Here is a 21,923-nt window from a genome sequence, read left to right as displayed (position 1 = left end):
AAACAAATACCACATTTTTCTCTGGACTGAAACTCTAAACTCTACTTTTATACCTTTCATGACTCTGTCCCTTAATACTAAAGGCATCAGAGGAGGCTTAGCTTCGTACATTTCTAAGCATTTATGGAGGCCACATGCCAAGCAAAGACCCAAGGCACACTTCTTTCGATGTTCTGTATCCTCTTTCAACCAGACACTGTATAAAAATGTTCGGAATATTACCATACAATAGTCTAGGAAAATTCCTATACATGTATCGGCTGAAATTTCGATACATGTATAGGAATATTCTGATTTGTATAGCTTTCTGCTATATGGGCTGAAAATGTATAAGAATATTCCTATACATGTGTCGTAATTTGAAAATATGACGATGACTAAAAGCGTTCCGCTAATTTTTGTCGGGAGTGTACAATATAGTATAAATGTATAAAGACCTTTTGCCAGTTCTGTGAGAAGAGTGCAGCAATGTTGAAATATCTTTAAGAATGATTATTGGCGAGGTCTTTTCATGATTCTCAAAGAATACAGCTTCTCTTCACCATCACCAAAACGAACCAGCAATAAGATTTTGATTACTGGCTATGTCTTTGGCAGAAATTTTTCTCAAACCTTTCACTACTTTCTTCTCGTGCCTATGTACGGATCACAGCAGAAGCTTACATCAGGCTCTGAAATGAAAAGGTTAGGTTATATCCCTCTAGCACTACGGAGCGAACTCAAGACATCCTCGACTAAACCACAAAGAACACACACCTGAAGAATCCATGATTGAAAAATTGAAGCTCCGATTCAGAACAGTCGCATGTCCGATTTCACGCCAGTCCAACGCAGACACCAAACCAAACAATGACAACCCCAGTGCGATAACAGCTACAAGTGAACAAGTGAAACTCTGGAAGGGGCGAGAACGGGGAGGGGCGCGGCGCTGGGTAGGCAACCCATCTCGCGCGCCTGCTTGACCGTAGACTCAGATCTTCCGCGGAGCCGCTTGCGCGTATCGTCAACAGAGCGTGATGGTCAGAACTGAGGCCCGCTTCGCCGGTGCCTTCCTATATAGTGGCCGCCCGTGGTCCAGGGCGGCGCCGCCCCGGCGTGCTGCCGGAGTCCGCCCCAGCCTGCCCTCGGCTGGGCCTTTCTTGAAGAGGTCGTGGGCCCGGCCGTTTGCCTTGCACGCGTCACGGGCGCGTGTCGCGGGGGGTACGGCCGCGGCTGGCTGTCGGGCCGGGCGTGCCTGTGGGGGCGTTGCACCGGGCCGTTAGGCCACCCATCGGGCTGGTGTGTGGGTGTGGCTTGCGTTCAGGGGGAGCGCGGCGCTATGGCGGTCGCTCTCTCTGACAAGTGTGGTATTTCCCATTTAGCTATGTCATTTGCTGAAGTGTCGTACAGTTGTATTGATGGATTATGTATTCCCAGAGCTGTGTACGGTTTCCGGAAAGCGAAAATTTTGCTTTCACACCGTTACAAGGCCGTTAAAAGTTCAGAAAGAATCAAAACTACTCCCAAGTTGGTTGGGAAAGTTTCAGCTGGACCTAAACTCTCGAGGTCATTCCATATAAGATTTACATGGACCTGGTTATCCTTTGACGATTTCGACCAAATTTGGCACGAAGGTAGCCCTAGTGGTCAGGAACATGCCCACAAATTGTCGGTATCTCAAGTGGTTTCGTCCGTATCGACATTTTAAGTTTTTACTCTTAAAAAACTTGTTAAAAGGCAATTTTTTGTTGAGCGATAAAGCTATTCTGACCTGACGTAAAATGCAACGAGGAATCCGAATCTGCCGTGCACTCGTGGACCTTCCATTTCTTGGAGGTGACGGAGACCTCTTCCTGTTGATGGGCGATCTAAATAGGACCTATCTCGCTCAGGTGGCCTCGACTTTGCTGCAGGCTGAGAGGTCCTCTTTTTGGGTGAAGGGCTGCTATCCATGAAGGACCAGTCCCGGGTTCCTGATCTTCTATTGGATGGAGGTGAAGGAGATCTCTTGCCTGCTGTTGATGGGCGATCCAAGCACGACTAATCTCGATCAGGTGACCTGAACTTGGCTGTGGGCTGAGAGGTTCTCCCAGGTGATTTTCAAGAACCTATAAAGCCCCAATCCGACTGACTCACTGACTCACTCACTCACTGACTCACTCACCCATAGAAATGTTTGGGGTGAAGGAGTGGTCGTAGAGACTTGCGGTTTTTTCCATTCGATTCCAAATTTTATGGGAAAATTGGGAAAAATCCCAAAAGTTGAAAATTCCTCACCGTTTCCGAGAAAACCTTCTTTATCTACAAAAAAGGGGAACAAATTTCTCACCGTTTCCGAGCAAACCTACTCAATCTTCAAAAAAGGGGACCGACCGACTAAAAATTTTTATTCGCCCCATCGGTAGGTCTGGTCGAGACATTTCCGAATCTGTGCCGCAATCCGGTCTCCGTCACTGGCAACATCCTCAAAAAACGATTAAATAGGCCTAAATTCGACAAAATCCACTCAATCTTCAAAAAAGGGGACCGACCGACTAAAAATTTTTATTCGCCCCATCGGTAGGTCTGGTCGAGACATTTCCGAAACAGTGCCGCAATCGGGTCCCCGTCACTGGCAACATCCTCAAAAAACGATTAAATAGGCCTAAATTCGACAAAATCCACTCAATCTTCAAAAAAGGGGACCGACCGACTAAAAATTTTTATTCGCCCCATCGGTAGGTCTGGTCGAGACATTTCCGAAACTGTGCCGCAATCGGGTCCCCGTCACCGGCAACATCCTCAAAAACGATTAAATAGGCCTAAATTCAACAAAATCCACTCAATCTTCAAAAAAGGGAACCGACCGACTAAAATTTTTTATTCGCCCCATCGGTAGGTCTGGTCGAGACATTTCCGAAACTGTGCCGCAATCGGGTCCCCGTCACCGGCAACATCCTCAAAAACGATTAAATAGGCCTAAATTCAACAAAATCCACTCAATCTTCCAAAAAGGGGACCGACCGACTAAAAATTTTTTATTCACCCCATCGGTAGGTCTGGTCCAGACATTTCCGAAACTGTGCCGCAATCGGGTTCCCGTCACCGGCAACATCCTCAAAAACGATTAAATAGGCCTAAATTCAACAAAATCCACTCAATCTTCCAAAAAGGGGACCGACCGACTAAAAATTTTTATTCACCCCATCGGTAGGTCTGGTCCAGACATTTCCGAAACTGTGCCGCAATCGGGTTCCCGTCACCGGCAACATCCTCAAAAACGATTAAATAGGCCTAAATTCAACAAAATCCACTCAATCTTCCAAAAAGGGGACCGACCGACTAAAAATTTTTATTCACCCCATCGGTAGGTCTGGTCCAGACATTTCCGAAACTGTGCCGCAATCGGGTTCCCGTCACCGGCAACATCCTCAAAAACGATTAAATAGGCCTAAATTTATCAAAGTCCACTCAATCTTCAAAAAAGGGGACCGACCGACTAAAAAATTTTATTCGCCCCATCGGTAGGTCTGGTCGAGCGGTTTCTGGAACTGTGCCGCAATCGGGTCCTGGTCACCGGCAACATCCTAAAAAACGATTAAATAGGCCTAAATTTAACAAAGTCCACTCAATCTTCAAAAAAGGGGACCGACCGACTAATAATTTTTATTCGTCCCATCGGTAGGTCTGGTCGAGACATTTCCGAAACTGTGCCGCAATCGGGTTTTTGTCACCGGCAACATCCTCAAAAACAATTAAATAGGCCTAAATTTAACAAAGTCCACTCAATCTTCAAAAAAGGGGACCGACCGACTACAAATTTTTATTAGCCCAATCGGTAAATCAAGTCGAGACATTTCAGAAACTGTGCCACAATCGGGTCTCCGTCACCGGCAACATACTCAAAATCAATCATCAATTGTCATCAAGAACCTATAAGCCCCAAAATCCGACTGACTGACTTCCTCACTCATCAATCATCAAGAACCCATATAGCCCCAATCCGACTGACTGACTCACTCACTCATAGAAATGTTGGGGGTCAAGGAGTGGTCGTAGAGACCTGCGGATTTTTCCATTCGATTCCAAATTTAATGGGAAAATTGGGAAAAATCTCAAAAGTTGAAAATTTCTCACTGTTTCCGAGCAAAGCTACTCAATCTTCCAAAAAGGGGACCGAATGACTAAAAAATTTTATTCGCCCCATCGGTAGGTCTGGTCGAGAATTTCCGAAACTGTGCCGTAATCGGGACCCCGCCACCGGCAATTGGGCAATCATCTTCGAGAATCTATATAGCCCCAATCCGACTGACTGACTGACTCACTTACTCACTCAAAGAAATGTTTGGGGTCGAGGAGTGGTCGTAGAGACTTAAGGTTTTTTTCCTTTCACCTCTATCCTTGTCAAAGCAGTCTTCAATATTTTCCGGACCTTGTATGCACCCATTGACTGCCACAGTAGCCAATGCAATACAAGCTATCTATTTGGGCAGTAAAAGTAGCCTTATTATATGGTCAAAAGCGGTTAAATAGAGCTTTCAAAGAAGCAGGACATTTACTTCCTTAGAAAATTTGCCTTTGTTCACCACGGACTTACTGAAAATACTTCGGCACGCGCTCCACACATGCGGGGGTCTGGGGGCGGAGCCCCCAGCGAGCAGCGCGAGTATTTTTTATAAAATTTTATAAAGGTTCTTATAAACATTTGTAAATGTTTATTAAGTTTTAATTAAAATGTACAAACTTGTATTAAAATTTATAAGGGACCCTGTATAAACCTTTATAAAACCCTGTATAAACTTTTATAAAACCCTTTATAAAACTTTATACACACCTGTATAAAACTTAATACATGACCAATCGATTCATTCAACCATATACAGATTGCATACCGCTGTATATAATTATATACAGTCATGTATAAGATTTAATAAAGGTGTTTATAAAATTTTATAAAGATCTTAATAAAATGTTATGAAATTTTATACGAATGCCCTTATAAAAGCTTACTTCATCATATAAAACTCCAATGAATTTTTATAAGGACCTTTATAAAATTTAATAAAAAATAAAATCACCTGGGCTCTTCTTGGATGGAGGGCTGCTACCTATGAAGGACTAGTCCGGGGTTCCTGATCTTCCATTGCTAGCAGATGGACACCTGTCCACTGAAGAGGATCTGTCCAAGAAAGAGCTCCTTCGGGAAGGTGACCTCTGAGATGCACCTGAACGCGAGTTCTTTAAATGCTGTGGCTCAGAAGCAACTGTCTTGAAGTAGGGTGGAGGTGTCTCGTCCAGCAGCCATGAAAAGTCCGGAATTGAAGGCTCAGCCCTTGGTTCAGGCATCCATTACAAGCACATCTACTGATGGGCTGGGCATAGCTGCTCTGCAAACTGAAGTGTGTACATAGTACACTCTTATTAGAGCATACTTCCAAGTACACTCTTATTTACAGCATACATGCTAGGCACACGCTAAAATAGAGTGTGCCTGGCATGTACACGCTAAATAAGTGTGTACCTTGCAAGTACACGCTAAAATACAGTCGATTAGCCCTATCTAAAAGCATGGGCTAGTTTAAGTGTACTTTCCAGGTACACTCTTATTTAGCGTGTACATGCAATGTACACTCTATTTTAGCGTGTGCCTAGCAAGTATGCTGTAAATAAGAGTGTACTTAGAAGTATGCTCCAGTAAGAGTGTACTATGTACACACTTCAGTTTGCAGAGTGGGCTCGGCAAAGCGGTCAGGACTTGCTATGAAAGAGGCTGAGCGTGAAAACCACAAACAAAGGGTACCGTACACTGTGGCAAAAAGGTACGGAAAATTCTGTTAATTTTTTTGCCAGGATTCTCCGTAGCCCTCTTATCAATATTCTCCGTAGGCTCTTACAGTATTCTCCGTAGGGCCGTACAGTATTCTCTGTAAGTCCGCACAGTCTTCTCCGTAGGACCTGGAAGACTGTATAGTCCTACGGAGATCACTGTAAGAGCCTACGGAGAATATTGATAACGGGGCTACGGAGAATTAACACAAGCTGTGTACAGAATTTTCCGTAGCTTTTTGCCACAGTGTAAACCGGGGTAACTTGTGACAGCAAGGGTAACTTGAGACACTACTGCTTTTCTACCTTTATGGAGCTGCCTCATAGCAGGGGTCGGTAACACCATAAAGCGGCAGTGAGGCGAAGCTCTCGCTCCGATCTTGCTCCGTGCAGGTGTCACGGACTTCGTCGAGATTATTCAAACTAGGCCATTGCTCGCAAATAGCTTTGCACATATCGAAAGAGCATCACATAAAGGGTGCATTAAACTCATTGGCAATCCCTTAACTGAGCGATTCTCACGTTTCGGGGTAGTTTCGTTTCTTCTGACTCCTGTGCCCAAACGAGCGCAGATATCGACATGGGGTTTGTTTCTGATGTTAGGGAGGGCCATTGCCCACTAAACGCACACATTTCGAAAAGTTCACGTTCGTTGGTTTGGTCTACGTAGCGTTTGGAATACCCTAAATGTAACTTCCGTGATTGTCCAAAGAGAACATACTCGAACTTTCCGCCCCCAGTGTGGTGGTGTGGTTCGAAAATGCTGCCAACTGTCGATGGGGATTCGAAGCTTGGCATGTCTCTAGCTAATTTCGACCGAAGACCAATACGCCAGACTTCTTTCAAAGGTACTTATGCTGCAACGAAAAATGTCCTCCGTATATTCAATTTCACTACACAAATTACGAAAAGGCAGCTGTGGACTTCTCCCCAAGCCAAACTTTAAACTTTCCATGACACAAGCCATCAAAGTGGAGTCCCTGAGATATAATTGCATGGGTCGCGGAAATCTAAGATGCTGTACACGGTCTCAATGCGGGCTAGAGCATTATAAAATGGCGTGTATCATCAATTACCTGTAACTTCCGTGGCACCCTTTACCCAATGTTGCAGCAGCACTAGGTGAAAAAATTTTCCGCTTAAATGTCGGGCTTAGAGTATCATTTGACCCTGGAACGACTTTTAAGCCACAGCAAGCCCGAGTCAGCCGTTAAAGCCGATTTTCACACTTTGTAACTTCCGTGATAACGTAATTTCCGTGATCAAAACACCCACTAAAACGTATGGGAATACCTTATGGCTCATGTTTTTAGGAAGGTAGTACAAGGTCTTTACTATAAATACCATTGCCATAACTCTAGTATCATCCAGGACCCCAAGAATCAGAAAAACTTAATTGGATATTTCTCACTTTCGGCAAATCAGAGACGCCAAAACTACCCCGAAACGTGAGAATCGCTCAACTGCTACTTCAGCCCTAAAAAAATCAAAGTGAAAACACCGAAAAATACAACAAGGTAGGTTTACGCCAGACCGCGTCTTGTAACAGGCTTCGCGATGTCTCGCGGCCTGTTCCTCCAATCCGCGCCAGGCGTACCTACCTTGGCCTGCGGCGCGAGCCTGCCTTCCGCAGGAATTGGCTTGTTCATCGCCCGTTACCTCCTACTTCTTTCATGCTAGGGGGCCCCTTCATTCTGGATACAGTTGCTTCATCTACAGATAACACGATCTTGATTCTTGTAACTTTTTAACTTGTCGAGGCTAGGGGTAGGGTGGTCCACTTTTTTTTTAAGTTTCAAAAATTGAGGAGCGCCGTCCAGATTCTGAAAGAAGGTGTAAAATCGTGAATTTTGATACAAGTATGATAAGATTTGGACCATTCTTAGGGGTCCATCAACGCGCCTGAACTTTAAAGAAAAGTTGAAAATGTAGCGGTATACTAAAATCGATGCTGTTACGAGAGTCTTTGTCCGATTTTCGATTGCAAAACGGCGATCTTTTCAGAAAAGTGCGCTCTACTTGATCATGTACATAAAATGACGATCCGACGCATGGCCTATTTTCCAGGGGCGTACAATCCCGTTTTTAGCCTCTAAATCCAACATGTTCTTGCGTTTTGAAGGTGTTTGAGTCGTCCGATCGAATTTTTTGGGTCACCATTCGACGCGCCTGATCAAAACCTTTCGAAAAATGTCTCAGGCGTCAAAATCGGTTGGTTTGCCTACTGTACAGGAGCAAAAAACCACTGAAATTCGCTTAAAAATTGCTTTTTCGGGATTCGAAATATCCTGTTTGGCATTGGGTCGGATTTCTTGTGGTGCCATTTGACGTACCCGGTCAAAAACATTCGATTACCGTTTCGAGCGCTTGAATCCAGAGGGTCGCGTATCCTACAGACGAAGTTTTCGACATTCGACATTTTTTGCTTGTAGGGTCGGCAATCCACCGGATTTGTACACCCAGGACGGTAATTGGAAGTTTTTGACCAGGCGCGACAAATGGCACCACAAGAAATCCGACCCAATGCCAAACAGGATATTTCGTATCCCGAAAAAGCAATTTTTAAGCGAATTTCAGTGGTTTTTTGCTCCTGTACAGTAGGCAAACCAACCGACTTTGACGCCTGAGCCATTTTTGAAAGGTTTTGATCAGGCGCGTCGAATGGTGACCCAAAAAATCCGATCGGACGACTCAAACACCTTCAAAACGCAAGAACATGTTGGATTTAGAGGCTAAAAACGGGATTGTACGCCCCTGGAAAATAGGCAATGCGTCGGATCGTCATTTTATGTACATCATCAAGTAGAGCGCACTTTTCTGAAAAGATCGCCGTTTTGCAATCGAAAATCGGACAAAGACTCTCGTAACAGCATCGATTTTAGTATACCGCTACATTTTCAACTTTTCTTTAAAGTTCAGGCGCGTTGATGGACCCCTAAGGATGGTCCAAATCTTATCATATTTGTATCAAAATTCATGATTTTACACCTACTTTCAGAATATGAACGGCGCTCCTCAATTTTTGAAACTTTTAAAAAAAGTGGACCACCCTAGCTAGGGGGCTTCGCCCCCCAGACCCTTCTTTCTTCAAGACAGAAAAGTCGATTTTTTGCCGTTTTCAGGTGTTTTTCGGCTATAAAAACTGAACCAGTTGACCTAGTATAGTAAAATTTCGCCTGTGCCGAGCCAAGGACATGCCCAAAAGGTGTGCAAAATCTCACCGAGATCAGCCGAGCCGTTCAGGAGTAGTGCGGACACACAGACAGACAGAAAAAACTTTTCGACCCCACTGGAGTAACAGGCTTCGCTATCGCTCAGCCAACAAAATATTCTACCATTTTCAAATTTAATCATCTCATTAAATGAAATTCATGCTAATTGCAAACCCTGTTTGCGATCTTTGTTCTTTATGAAAACCCATCTCCTACTTGAAAAATCGTGTAAATAGGAAAGTCTGTGGTTAACCAAAAAAGGAACGTAATTTCATATGAATTTTACATAGTTTTGTTAACATTTAACATACTTAATCACTGTCTTCACTGTTGTCCGTGCCATCATCTTCTTCCTCTTGCTCCTCTCCGCCTATTTCTTCTTCAGACTCCTTCGGTTGTCTTCTTGGTCGACGGCAATTAAGTCCCCGTCTCTGCACAAAACAAATAGCACAAGGTTTCGTGTTTAACAATCATCACGGAAAATGAGGTTAACTTTGTGTTTTGTTTCTGACTGCAGGCTTTTATTTACCCCATCGCGGTTTCCAGGAAGGAAACGTAGTCTGCATGAGGATCAAAGATGACGACGTCACTGCGTCCTATGTAGCCCGTCATTCGCGCCACCGTCTGATTCAGGGCCGACGTGGTCAGTTCAAAGGCCTTGCCACTCATGAGGGGCCGCAGCCGAGACAGCAGTACGGAGAACGCAGTCTCGTCCATCACCCGAGGCCCTGAAGTCGATACGTGACGGCCCGAGACTGTGCACCCTTCATGCCTCGGATCGCGTCCTCCACCTCTGCTGCATGCTCTGAGAAGCTCCACACAAAAAAAACCACTTGGTCGGCGACATCCTAGGAGCGGGCGCTTGTGGTGTTTTATCGGTTCCTTGTATGTATACGAACTGCCGAAAAGACACTTGGACGAAGTCCGACACCCCCTGTGGATTTGGTAAGGGTCTAAACACCCCAAAAACAGCTTTTTTCGAGGGTTTGGGACTAGATGGGTTCTCGCAAACCGAGATCCAAAAAAGTACCCAAATGGGTCTTAGATACTCAAAAAAATGTGCTCTTTCGAATGCCGTGTCGAACGAGGCTCTACGACGTCGGGTTTGGATGCTACGGGCTCTCAAAGTTGCTCAATTTCACTTTTGTCTTTTTGTCTTTTTCTCCAAGTTTGTCCTCGAACAAAGTTTTGAGGCACCATGTTCAAAAGGCGTTTCAAGAGGTGCTGATCAAAAGTAGATAGCTAAAAAAATTATTTTTTCTGGACCCAAAACCACCTAAGCCGAGTGGTAAAATGACCCAAAACATAAATTGTTCACAGTTCCTCTAATGATTGCCTGACATGGCTGAAATTTTGTGGGGGTGTTTACCTATGGGTAGGCACCATTTAAGACAAAGAGGAGCGAAATCGCCGATGGTCTACTTCAAACGGCCCTGATATGCTCAAATCTTCAGTAAAAATAGTGAAATTGAGCAACTTTGAGAGCCCGTAGCATCCAAACCCGACGTCGTAGAGCCTCGTTCGACACGGCATTCGAAAGAGCACATTTTTTTGAGTATCTAAGACCCATTTGGGTACTTTTTTGGATCTCGGTTTGCGAGAACCCATCTAGTCCCAAACCCTCGAAAAAAGCTGTTTTTGGGGTGTTTAGACCCTTACCAAATCCACAGGGGGTGTCGGACTTCGTCCAAGTGTCTTTTCGGCAGTTCGTATACATACAAGGAACCGATAAAACACCACAAGCGCCCGCTCCTAGTGGTTTTTTTGTCTGGAGCTTCTCTCTGTGTTGAGGTGGTCGGTGAGGCCATCGCGCTGCCTCGCCAACTCGACGCAGTGCGGGCACTTGAAAGCCAGACTCCTCCGTCCGGGACTCATACTAACAAGGCAAGTGTAGAAGACGTGAAGGCACAAAATGGCCAGGTGGACCGAAATCGATGGGCCGAGTAGAAAGCTGGCTATTGATGACACGGAATGTTACACACAAACCTGCCACATGCCGGATTCTTACCTTTGATGGTCCAGCCAGCCGGAATGGAGCCCTCCAGCGAAAATCCGCCCGCCGCGCCGGAAAGAGGAAACCGTGCTGCTCATTCTGGGGGTTGAGCCGAACTTTTCTCGCAACAGGTTCGGCTAGACCGTCCCTTATTTTTTCAAATTGAACCGAGGCAAAAGTTCGTGGTGCCAAATTGTTCCATTTGGTGAGAAAACACCTCTGCCAAAGTTTGGTGGTGCTACGAAATCGCATGGCCGAGCCTGAGGGGCCTAAGTGCAAATTTTAAAAATCGGCCGATTCCAGAATTTGAAAGTTGTCTTCCAAGTAAACACGTCATTTTGATGCCCGTAGGGCGAAAATTTCAAGCGTCTTGCCGTATCTTGAACCGTTATGGCCGAAACGGCGCTCTGAACGCGCTCCGCCACCGCGCGGATCGCCGATCTGGACCCAACTACGACGCTTTTGGGCTGAACCGAGCCGCCCCGGAGGGCAGTGGATCGCTGCGTCGCTGTCAGCACCTTCCCTAAACATGTATCTGAACTATCTCTGAAAATTCCAATGTGGTTAGTGGGATTACTCAACAGGAAAATGCTGAAATATGCCCTCAAAGTGTCAAATTTAGCCATTTTAGCATTTTTCGCGTGTTTTGGTGTAAAATTTGGTCTTTACCACATCTGTATTGAAATCTAACCTACCAATTACTATGCAATTAGTCAAACACATGTTTTGAGAAGGTGCTGACAGCGACGCAGCGATCCACTGCCCTCCGGGGCGGCTCGGTGCAGCCCAAAAGCGTCGTAGTTGGGTCCAGATCGGCGATCCGCGCGGTGGCGGAGCGCGTTCAGAGCGCCGTTCCGGCCATAACGGTTCGAGCTACGGCAAAACGCTTGAAATTTTTGCCCTACGGGCATCAAAATGACGTGTTTACTTAGAAGACAACTTTCAAATTCCGAAATCAGCCGATTTTTGAAATTTGCACTTAGGCCCCTCAGGCTCGGCCATGCGATATCGTAGCGCCACCAAACTTTGGCAGAGGTGTTTTCTCACCAAATGGAACAATTTGGCACCACGAACTTTTGCCTCGGTTCAATTTGAAAAAATAAGGGACGGTCTAAGGTTCGGCGCTGAGGCGTGAAACTTTGATGATTTTTGAAAGCCAGTACACGGTGGGTTTTTTTCATCCAATAAAGCAGGAGGTGTGAGTCACTGGAGTAAATTGCTGTCAAAGGGTGTCATAAATGATTGCCAACGGAACAAAAGCCTGTTCGTGGATTTGCTCTCCGACAAACAGTTCAGGAGATTTTTGCCCTGGAACACGGACTTTTTGGACAATGGACAGCATGGAAGTAACATTTTGACCAGCTTTAGCCTGTTTTGACAGGGAAATGCTTGAACTGCTTGCCCGGTTAGTGTGTGGGATAGTAGGGGAGATGAAGCCCAGTCGTAGGAATCAAACCGCAGGTCGATACGTTGAAAAACAAGAAAACTGTGGCCCAAAGACTCAAAAGGACCCACAATTTTGGCAACGTCCATAGGCGGAGAGGGGTAGAACTACGCATGAAGCCGAGCGTAGTTCTCCTACGCTTGAAGAAAGGCTTAAAAGTACGCGTGAGTTCTACCAGTGAATGTGTTACCATTTTTATTAGTTTGTATCTCTGCACTTGCATTTTTGTATTCTTGTATTTTTGGCCCGCCCTTCTATTCAAAAAATAGGGGGAGGGCCTATGCATTTGCCTTTGTGTCTGTGTGTTGTTGTTGTTGTTGTTGGCGTCTGTGTACAAGGAAGGAGTTGAGCTAGAGTAACCAGATTTGGAGGGTATTTCAGGAGTACCGTCCAAACAAATAATCCGGTGGTGCAAATCCCGTCCGGGTCGCACAAGGGCTGCTGCAGGTGCATCATGGTTTACATGAGCGGGAGGGGGATTTCCGCCATTATTGGTGCTAGCAGGGCACATAGGGGTATTTTTGGAATCGGGGCGACGAGACAAGATGAATGGACCCGGTCCCGACCCCATCGGCCACTTTTACAAGTTGGCCAGATCAGGATCTTCAAAAAAAGGGGGTCGACCGGGGTAGCTATCGCTACACCGACCCCTGTTTTGACTCACCCCGGCTTTTTTTCACCGACCCCTTGAAAATATCTTTTTTTTTGACCGACCCCTTCAAACACCAAATTATGCCGTTTTTATTACACCGACCCCGCATTTGACCGACCCCGCATTTGACCGACCCCGCATTTCATCGAAGCCAAATTTCACCGACCCCTAAAATAAGCGTCAAAAATGTCCCTTCTCGGGGACCACCCAGCGTGGCTGTGTCAGCCTCAACCAGCGTGGCTGTGTCAGCCTCAACCAGCGTGGCTGTCTCAGCCTCAAACAGCGTGGCTGTCTCAGCCTCAACCAGCGTGGCTGTGTCTGCCTCAAACAGCGTGGCTGTCTCAGCCTCAACCAGCGTGGCTGTGTCAGCCTCAAACAGCGTGGCTGTCTCAGCCTCAACCAGCGTGGCTGTGTCAGCCTCAACCAGCGTGGCTGTCTCAGCCCCAACCAGCGTGGCTGTCTCAGCCCCAACCAGCGTGGCTGTCTCAGCCTCAACCAGCGTGGCTGTGTCAGCCTCAAACAGCGTGGCTGTGTCAGCCTCAAACAGCGTGGCTGTCTCAGCCTCAACCAGCGTGGCTGTGTCAGCCTCAAACAGCGTGGCTGCCTCAGCCCCAACCAGCGTGGCTGTGTCAGCCTCAAACAGCGTGGCTGTCTCAGCCTCAACCAGCGTGGCTGTGTCAGCCTCAACCAGCGTGGCTGTGTCAGCCTCAACGCGTGTCTGTGTCAGCCTCAACAGCGTGGCTGTCTCAGCCTTAACAGCGTGGCTGTCTCAGCCTCAACCAGCGTGGCTGTTCAGCCTCAACCAGCGTGGCTGTCTCAGCCTCAACCAGCGTGGCTGTGTCAGCCTCAAACAGCGTGGCTGTCTCAGCCTCAAACAGCGTGGCTGTGTCAGCCTCAAACAGCGTGGCTGTCTCAGCCTCAACCAGCGTGGCTGTCTCAGTCTCAACCAGCGTGGCTGTCTCAGCCTCAACCAGCGTGGCTGTCTCAGCCTCAACCAGCGTGGCTGTCTCGGCCTCAACTAGCGTGGCTGTCTCAGCCTCAACCAGCGTGGCTGTCTCAGCCTCAACCAGCGTGGCTGTGTCAGCCTCAAACAGCGTGGCTGTCTCAGCCTCAACCAGCGTGGCTGTCTCAGCCTCAACCAGCGTGGCTGTCTCAGCCTCAACCAGCGTGGCTGTGTCAGCCTCAAACAGCGTGGCTGTCTCAGCCTCAACCAGCGTGGCTGTCGCAGCCTCTACCAGCGTGGCTTTCTCAGCCTCAACCAGCGTGGCGGTCTCAGTCTCAACCAGCGTGGCTGTCTCAGTCTCAACCAGCGTGGCTGTCTCAGCCTCAACCAGCGTGGCTGTCTCAGCCTCAAACAGCGTGGCTGTCTCAGCCTCAACCAGCGTGGCTGTGTCAGCCTCCACCAGCGTGGCTGTCTCAGCCTCAACCAGCGTGGCTGTGTCAGCCTCAACCAGCGTGGCTGTCTCAGCCTCAACCAGCGTGGCTGTCTCAGCCTCAACCAGCGTGGCTCTGTCGGCCTCAACCAGCGTGGCTGTCTCAGCCTCAACCAGCGTGGCTGTTTCAGCCTCAACCAGCGTGGCTGTGTCAGCCTCAACCAGCGTGGCTGTCTCAGCCTTAACCAGCGTGGCTGTCTCAGCCTCAACCAGCGTGGCTGTCTCGGCCTCAAACAGCGTGGCTGTGTCAGCCTCAAACAGCGTGGCTGTCTCAGCCTTAACCAGCGTGGCTGTCTCAGCCTCAACCAGCGTGGCTGTCTCAGCCTCAACCAGCGTGGCTGTGTCAGCCTCAACCAGCGTGGCTGTCTCAGCCTCACCCAGCGTGGCTGTGTCAGCCTCAACCAGAAAGATATGTTTTTATACCCCCTTTCTTCGTTTGTGGCTGAAGCGGCTGTGAACCCCCCGAGCGCCGGCCGTGGCCGGCCGCCTTATGCCGCTCTGTCTCTCTTGCACCTGCACCCCGGGAGTGCGACAGAGAGGGAGGGCGATGACCCTTTCTGGTTGAGGCTGACACAGCCACGCTGGTCGAGGCTGAGACAGCCACGCTGTTTGGGGCTGAGAAAGCCACGCTGTTTTAGGCTGAGACAGCCACGCTGTTTGGGGCTGAGACAGCCACGCTGTTTTAGGCTGAGACAGCCACGCTGGTTAAGGCTGAGACAGCCACGCTGTTTGAGGCTGAGACAGCCACGCTGGTTGGGGCTGAGACAGCAACGCTGGTTGAGGCTGAGACAGCCACGCTGGTTGAGGCTGAGACAGCCACGCTGTTTGGGGCTGAGACAGCCACGCTGGTCGAGGCTGAGACAGCCACGCTGTTTGGGGCTGAGACAGCCACGCTGTTTTAGGCTGAGACAGCCACGCTGGTTAAGGCTGAGACAGCCACGCTGTTTGAGGCTGAGACAGCCACGCTGGTTGAGGCTGAGACAGCCACGCTGGTTGGGGCTGAGACAGCAACGCTGGTTGAGGCTGAGACAGCCACGCTGGTTGAGGCTGAGACAGCCACGCTGTTTGAGGCTGAGACAGCCACGCTGTTTGAGGCTGAGACAGCCACGCTGGTTGAGGCTGACTCAGCCACGCTGGTTGAGGCTGAGGCAGCCACGCTGTTTGAGGCTGACACAGCCACGCTGGTTGAGGCTGAGACAGCCACGCTGTTTAAGGCTGAGACAGCCACGCTGTTTGAGGCTGAGACAGCCACGCTGTTTGAGGCTGAGACAGCCACGCTGTTTGAGGCTGACACAGCCACGCTGGTTGAGGCTGAGGCAGCCACGCTGTTTGAGGCTGACACAGCCACGCTGGTTGAGGCTGAGGCAGCCACGCTGTTTGAGGCTGACACAGCCACGCTGGTTGAGGCTGCGACAGCCACGCTGTTTGAGGCTGACACAGCCACGCTGGTTGAGGCTGAGACAGCCACGCTGGTTCGGGCTGAGACAGCCACGCTGGTTGGGGCTGAGACAGCCACGCTGGTTGAGGCTGACACAGCCACGCTGGTTGAGGCTGACACAGCCACGCTGGTTGAGGCTGACACAGCCACGCTGGTTGAGGCTGAGACAGCCACGCTGGTTGAGGCTGAGACAGCCACGCTGTTTGAGGCAGACACAGCCACGCTGGTTGAGGCTGACACAGCCACGCTGGTTGAGGCTGAGACAGCCACGCTGGTTGAGGCTGAGACAGCCACGCTGGTTGAGGCTGACACAGCCACGCTGGGTGGTCCCCGAGAAGGGACATTTTTGACGCTTATTTTAGGGGTCGGTGAAATTTGGCTTCGATGAAATGCGGGGTCGGTCAAATGCGGGGTCGGTCAAATGCGGGGTCGGTCAAATGCGGGGTCGGTGTAACAAAAACGGTATAATTTGGTGTTTGAAGAGTCGGTCAAAAAAAAGATATTTTCAAGGGGTCGGTGAAAAAAAAAGCCGGGGTAGGTCAAAACAGGGGTCGGTGTAGCGATGCACTCCGGTCGACCGACTAAAAAAATTTATTGCAGATTTCGATTGGTCTCAGCAAGACCTTTTCGACGAGGGGTCGGAAAGGGGGTCCAGGAGCCCGACTTCGTCTATTAGTCACATCAGGATCTTGAAAAAAGGGGGTCGACCGACTGAAAATTTTTACTTAAGTTTTGGATAGGTCTTGGCAAGACCTCTTCAACGAGGGGTCGGAAGGGGGGTCCAGGAGCCCGCCTTCATGAGTTATGGGAATAACAGGAAAAGAAGCGATATACATCGGCAACTTTGGCCCGTCCCGTACATTAACAAATGTGCGAATTTCGCATTTGTTCAACCCTGACGGGTTTGAACCTGAGTCTGGGGTCAAAATAGATGTTATTTTCGTCATCAGCGCCCTCATAAACATTAGAAACAATGCAAAAACTCGAAGAAAAAGAATGTTCAAAATATACCCCACTGGGATTTGAACCCGGGTCCAAACTTCTCCGATTCGCTTGAAACTGGCACCGTTGGTTTTGTCTCGTCGCCCCGATTCCAAAAATACCCCTACATGCCCCCCCTAGCTGTATCCGTTGCCGAAATCCTCCTTGACCCCATGTAGACCATGATGCCCCTGCAGCAGCGCCCCCGGGGCTCGGATCGGATTTGCTGCCACCGGGTGGTTCTTAGGGTCACCCAAGGAGGCTGCATACCAAATTTGGTCAAGATCGGACCACGGGAAGTCCTCGGACGGACGAACGAACGGACGAACGAACGGACGCACAGCATGCATCATACTATATGCCCGTCCCACAGTGGTCTGGGACACCGATTTAGGCGGACATAATTCAATACTCCGGTAATACTGAAACAAAACTAATGAAACTGCTGGAGGTCAAGTTTTACGGGTCGCTGAATCCGATTCTGTAAAAATTTCGAACCAGGGGCGGCTCAGTTTTACAGAGAAAGGGGGTATTTTTTTATTTTCAAGATATGGCCTTCAAAAGTACAGCTCCTTGGTTTTAAGGGCCGCTGAGTCTGATTCTGTAGAAAGTTTGGACCAGGGGCGGCTCAGTTTTCCAGAAAAGGGGGTATTTTTTTGTTTTTTAAGATATCCCTTACAATAGCGAAGAGTTCCGAAACCTAGCCAAGGACTATTCCAAACTTGTCCACCAGCCCCGGACAGTTCCGCTTTCCCTCTGGTTAGGCCCGAATAGAGTCCGGGCCGAATCGGAGTCCGGACCGGACAGTTCCGTTTCTTGGTTTCTGAACCACTCAAAGTCAAGGACTGTCCGAAAGAGTCCTGCCTAGGTGCAGCTGGCCCGGGCCCGGGCCGAGTCGGGGCGCCCGGACGTCCCGGCAACTGGGTACGCGGAAAACGCCGCTCGCCGGCGTGCCGAAGCAAGCCGAAGGCCCGAAGGGTCGCCGAGGTTACCTGGCGGACGCGGCCAGAGATGCAGTTTTCGCCAGTTTTCGGCGCGCTGTTGAGCGAGTCACATCGCACAGCAGCGCATCTGTGATCAGTGAACATAGAGGAACGCGCACAAGTCACATCTACTTTCCACTCGTTACTTTCTCGGAGCGATGTTCAGGCGATTCGCGACTGTTCTAGAAGTAATTTTTGGTGAGGTGTCGTGTACGGCGTTTTCCTAAACATTGATCGAATTTGAGTGCGTTGCTGTACTAAGTGTCCCAAACAAACAACTATCCGCTGGCTGCTGGCTACCGCAAGTGTGTGTGTCTCTCAAACTTGAAGGACGGGCGGTGAGAGGGTGGGAGGTGTATTATTTTATTCGCCTCTCCTCTTTCACCCTCGTCCCCAAGTGTTCCCATCATTTGCAAACAGCTTCAACGAGTTCGCTTGTGCAGGCATGTACTTGCAGGTATGCTACAGTTAGTGCATGATCAAAATTTGTGTGTAATATTCCACTGGAGGCTGTAAATCGCGTCCCTTGCCGTGTCTGACCGGCCACCGTGCCCCGAGCCGAGTCGAGCCGAGCCGCCACGGCAGTGGTGGCCGCCCAGCCGAGCCAGGTAGGGTGAGCCCAGCCGGCGCTAGGGCGCGCTCCCGCGGAAAATCCCCGGCCGGCCGGCCGGCCGAAGCAACCTGCGTCCGAAGGGAAAGGGGAAGGGGGAAAGGGAGGGGCGAGGGGCAGCAGGCTGGTGCATTTGTTCGGACTGTCCGTTTTTCGACTAGCGTTGGTACTCAGGACAAGTCCGGAATCTTTCTGACTTTGGTCTTTTTCAATGTTTTTGGGAACTGTCCGAGGGCGGATTTAGGAACTGTCCCGGTCCGACTTTTGGAGCCGTTTCGGACGGTCCGCAAACGGTTGTTTTTGGCTGCTTTTCGGACTCCAACATTTTCGTACGGGATGGCCTTCAAAAGTACAGCTCCTGGGTTTTGAGGGCCGCTGAGTCTGATATTCTGTAAAAATTTTGGACCAGAGGCGGTTCGTTTTCCAGAAAAGGGAAATAAAACTCCAAAAATACCCCCCTTTTTGGAAAACTAAGCCTCCTGTTATCCAAAATGTTTACAGAATCAGACTCAGCGGCATTCAAAACCCAATTACTGTACTTTTTAAGGCCATATCTTGAAAAACAAAAGAAATACCCCCTTTTCTGAAAAACTGAGCCGCCCCTGGTCCGAAATTTTTACAGAATCAGACTCAGCGGTCCTCAAAACCCTTCCACTGTTCTTTTGAAGGCCAGATCTTGAAAACAAAAGCTACCCCCCTTTTCTGGAAAACTGAGCCGCCCCTGGTTCAAAATTTTTACAGAATCGGATTCAGCGACCCGTAAAACCTGACGTTCAGCAGTTTGATTATTTTTGTCTGAGTATTACCGGAGTATTGTATTATGTCCGTCTGTGCGCCGAGCGCGCGTGTGCCGGCCGGTGTCGCTCATTGTGCGTTCCGTGGTTGCGTTGGACCGTGCAGAAATTAGAGTAGCAGATATTAGCAGATGGTTCTTTCTGCATCGATTTCCTTAATATATTGCTGACATTTAAGACCAGAAATGAAAATGAATGAAGCCGAATGAAACTTTCTAGAAATGTTTGAATTTCACCGTTTGCTCAACACTTTCTTCGCGAGTCGATAGCAAAACGAAAAATTGGTCGAATCCCAAAAGGGAGTAATCAAATGTATTCGCCAAAGAACGCTCTTTCACGCTATATCTTCAGAAATTAGCTGTGACCAAAACTCAATTTTACAGAACTTAATTTGTGGACAACTTTTTCAAGTGAAAATTAGCGTTGGCGCATTCATTAAGTTTGAGACCCCGTGTGTGAAAAATAAGGTGACCCCTTGATCCAAAAGAGTTGTTTTGAACTCTCCCAAACATTATGCTAACGGTTTGTGCCGATATATTTGATATTTAACAGATTATAGAAATGCCTATTTTGTCCGCCTAAATCGGTCACCCAGACCACTGTGCGTCCCCCCGTCATTTTTTTACAAAAAATAAACGGGACGGGCCAAAAAGTGCGACGGACTCGTTTTGCGCTCCTGCTGTGCCTCTATTGCAAGGAGTTGCAGTAGCATGGCTAATATGGGTATTTTCGGAATGAGGGCGAAGAGACAAATGAAATGGGCATATTCTAAGGACAGTTGGAGTAAAAAGTGTAAGGACTATTGCATATTGTGAACAGAAGGGCGGGCCTAAGTCACGATGGTACATCGATAACTTTGCTTTACCCGCTCACGGGGTGTGTGATGCGAGCGGGCCGAAGGCCCGGGCCTTCGACTGGCCAAGTTGGGTCTGATGCGAGGGCCGAAGGCCCGAGAAAAGGCCGCCGGCAGGCCAAGCTGGGCCGGCCCCCTGTCGAACCGAGTTGCCGGCGCAGCGAAGCGGAGCTGGCAACTCGGTTCGACGGAAGGGCGGGCCCTAGCTTGTTGTATATCTGTAAGTCATTGCCGCCTTGATCACAACTCAATCTCTACGTCTGAGCAGGGCCTGCCCGTACACACGTTTTTGGTGAAATAAATTGTAAATGTTCCTTTGCGTGGAGTCTATCGCTTGTTTTTTCGCTTTCAACTGCCTTGAAATTTTCAAATCATTATGAAGAAAAAGTAAAATATCAATACTCAAGTTTCTTTCAAAAACAAAAATTCTTAGCCTTTACAGTTCAATTCAGCAGTGCATCAACCTTCTTTAAACAATTTTACCATTAGAATGTTGGGGGAAACTTTTAATTTGCACACATCATATCTCGCTCAATGTTTTAAAGTAATTTGATGTGGACATGTATTGGTAACAGACCTTACACAAATTTTATCTGCTCAAATAATGCTAAAAGTTGGCAAAAGAAGACATGAAATTTTATTCAGGCCCGGGCGTAGGCAGTCGCCGCTAGGGCGACGAGAACGAACAGAGCACGAACCATGTTGCTGCGGTGTCGACGGAGAGCTGACTGTGAAGTGGATGGCACCTGCTATATTTGAAGAGATCGGACCAGGTACTCCGCTGTTTGACCAGGTTTATCGGACCTGGTTGTGTTGTAGATTACTCTCACTTAATGTCAACAAGCCATCATTTGCTGTATGCTGATAGCAATCTACTTCACTTTAGAAATCGCCCAGTCTCATTCTGGTCCTGACTAGGCTCTTTTTGTAACTAAACTTTGAGGCTGTCTATTGCGCAACTTACGTTGTGCGAGGTATCCCTGTTTGTGCCCATCAAAGCGGGACAGTACACTCAAAATATGACATGCCCTCAAACTGTGTGCCTTTTAAGCCTACCCTAGTTTTTAGGGCGCCAAATGGCGCCTACTTTCGGGGCCTAAATTATTCAGCAACCGGCCTCCTCCCATGATAGGCAATGAACTCTGTAAAAAAGTTCTTGTCAAATGACGGACAAAATAGTGTTACTTTTTTTGGCACAAACAGTATGTAATTTTTGATTCTGCTTTTTTGGCCCGTTCCGTTCATTTTTTTGGCCCGTCCCGTTTAATTTTTTGTAAAAAAATTACGGAGGGACGGGCATGGGTGATTCCGTGCGTAGAGGGTCATTTTGGATGTACCAAATGTTTTTTTAAAAGTTCAACTTGAGGGGCTAAATTTGGTGTAGATGGCATACATAGTACCCCACAGTACCCCTCTGAGCGTGGCAGCGCTACAAGTTGACTTTTAATTTCACCCCCTATGAAATACGGCGGAATTTACAGAAATAATGACGGAATTTACAGATTACGGAATTTACAAAGCGAAATGTTTAGTCTCCTGACCCGCTGGGTTGCAAGATAGGTAGAAACTGTTGACGGTGTCACTTTGAGCATCCAAAATAGCGTTTTTCAGCGAAGGTTGTGGGAACTTTCTCCCTTAGATGGAGGAGCTACGGCCCGAAACGGAATTTACATCTATTTTTACACCCTTACCGTTTTGAACAATTCTGACGGCCTGGAAGCGTCGTTACACCGCCCCAGGTCCCGC

The 21,923-nt window shown here is 48.3% G+C and overlaps 1 protein-coding gene across 3 annotated transcripts; it reads right to left on the bottom strand.

Moving 5' to 3' along the window:
• Positions 1-9,288: 9,288 nt before the first annotated feature.
• LOC117643450 lies at positions 9,289-21,020 on the bottom strand. Of its 3 annotated transcripts, XM_034382364.1 has the most exons (4): positions 20,876-21,020; positions 11,005-11,128; positions 9,526-9,801; positions 9,289-9,427 (listed from the first exon to the last, which is right to left on the bottom strand). In XM_034382364.1, the coding sequence occupies exons 2-4, from the start codon at positions 11,085-11,087 to the stop codon at positions 9,367-9,369; spliced, it is 420 nt and encodes a 139-aa protein (XP_034238255.1). In that variant the 5' UTR covers positions 11,088-11,128; positions 20,876-21,020; the 3' UTR covers positions 9,289-9,366. The 3 variants fall into 3 exon arrangements, with proteins under 3 accessions (XP_034238255.1, XP_034238256.1, XP_034238257.1); XM_034382365.1 differs by lacking the exon at positions 20,876-21,020 and having other exon boundaries at positions 9,526-9,809; positions 11,005-11,121; XM_034382366.1 differs by lacking the exon at positions 20,876-21,020 and having other exon boundaries at positions 9,526-9,724; positions 11,005-11,118.
• Between the last annotated feature and the right edge of the window lie 903 nt (positions 21,021-21,923).

This window comes from Thrips palmi, unplaced genomic scaffold (genome assembly GCF_012932325.1).
Source record: "Thrips palmi isolate BJ-2018 unplaced genomic scaffold, TpBJ-2018v1 HiC_scaffold_17, whole genome shotgun sequence".
In the NCBI taxonomy this organism is placed as follows: domain Eukaryota; kingdom Metazoa; phylum Arthropoda; class Insecta; order Thysanoptera; family Thripidae; genus Thrips; species Thrips palmi.
Note: the sequence above shows the minus strand (reverse complement) of the source record. Positions and strands in the feature narration are given on the sequence as shown.

Coding starts and splice junctions, on each gene's coding strand:
- LOC117643450 (XM_034382364.1), bottom strand. CDS start 11,087: ATGAGCAGCACGGTTTCCTCTTTCCGGCGCGGCGGGCGGATTTTCGCT. Junction 9,802..11,004: donor GGCTGGCTGGACCATCAAAG/GTAAGAATCCGG, acceptor GGAGCTTCTCAG/AGCATGCAGCAGAGGTGGAG. Junction 9,428..9,525: donor TTCCTGGAAACCGCGATGGG/GTAAATAAAAGC, acceptor TGTTTTGTGCAG/AGACGGGGACTTAATTGCCG.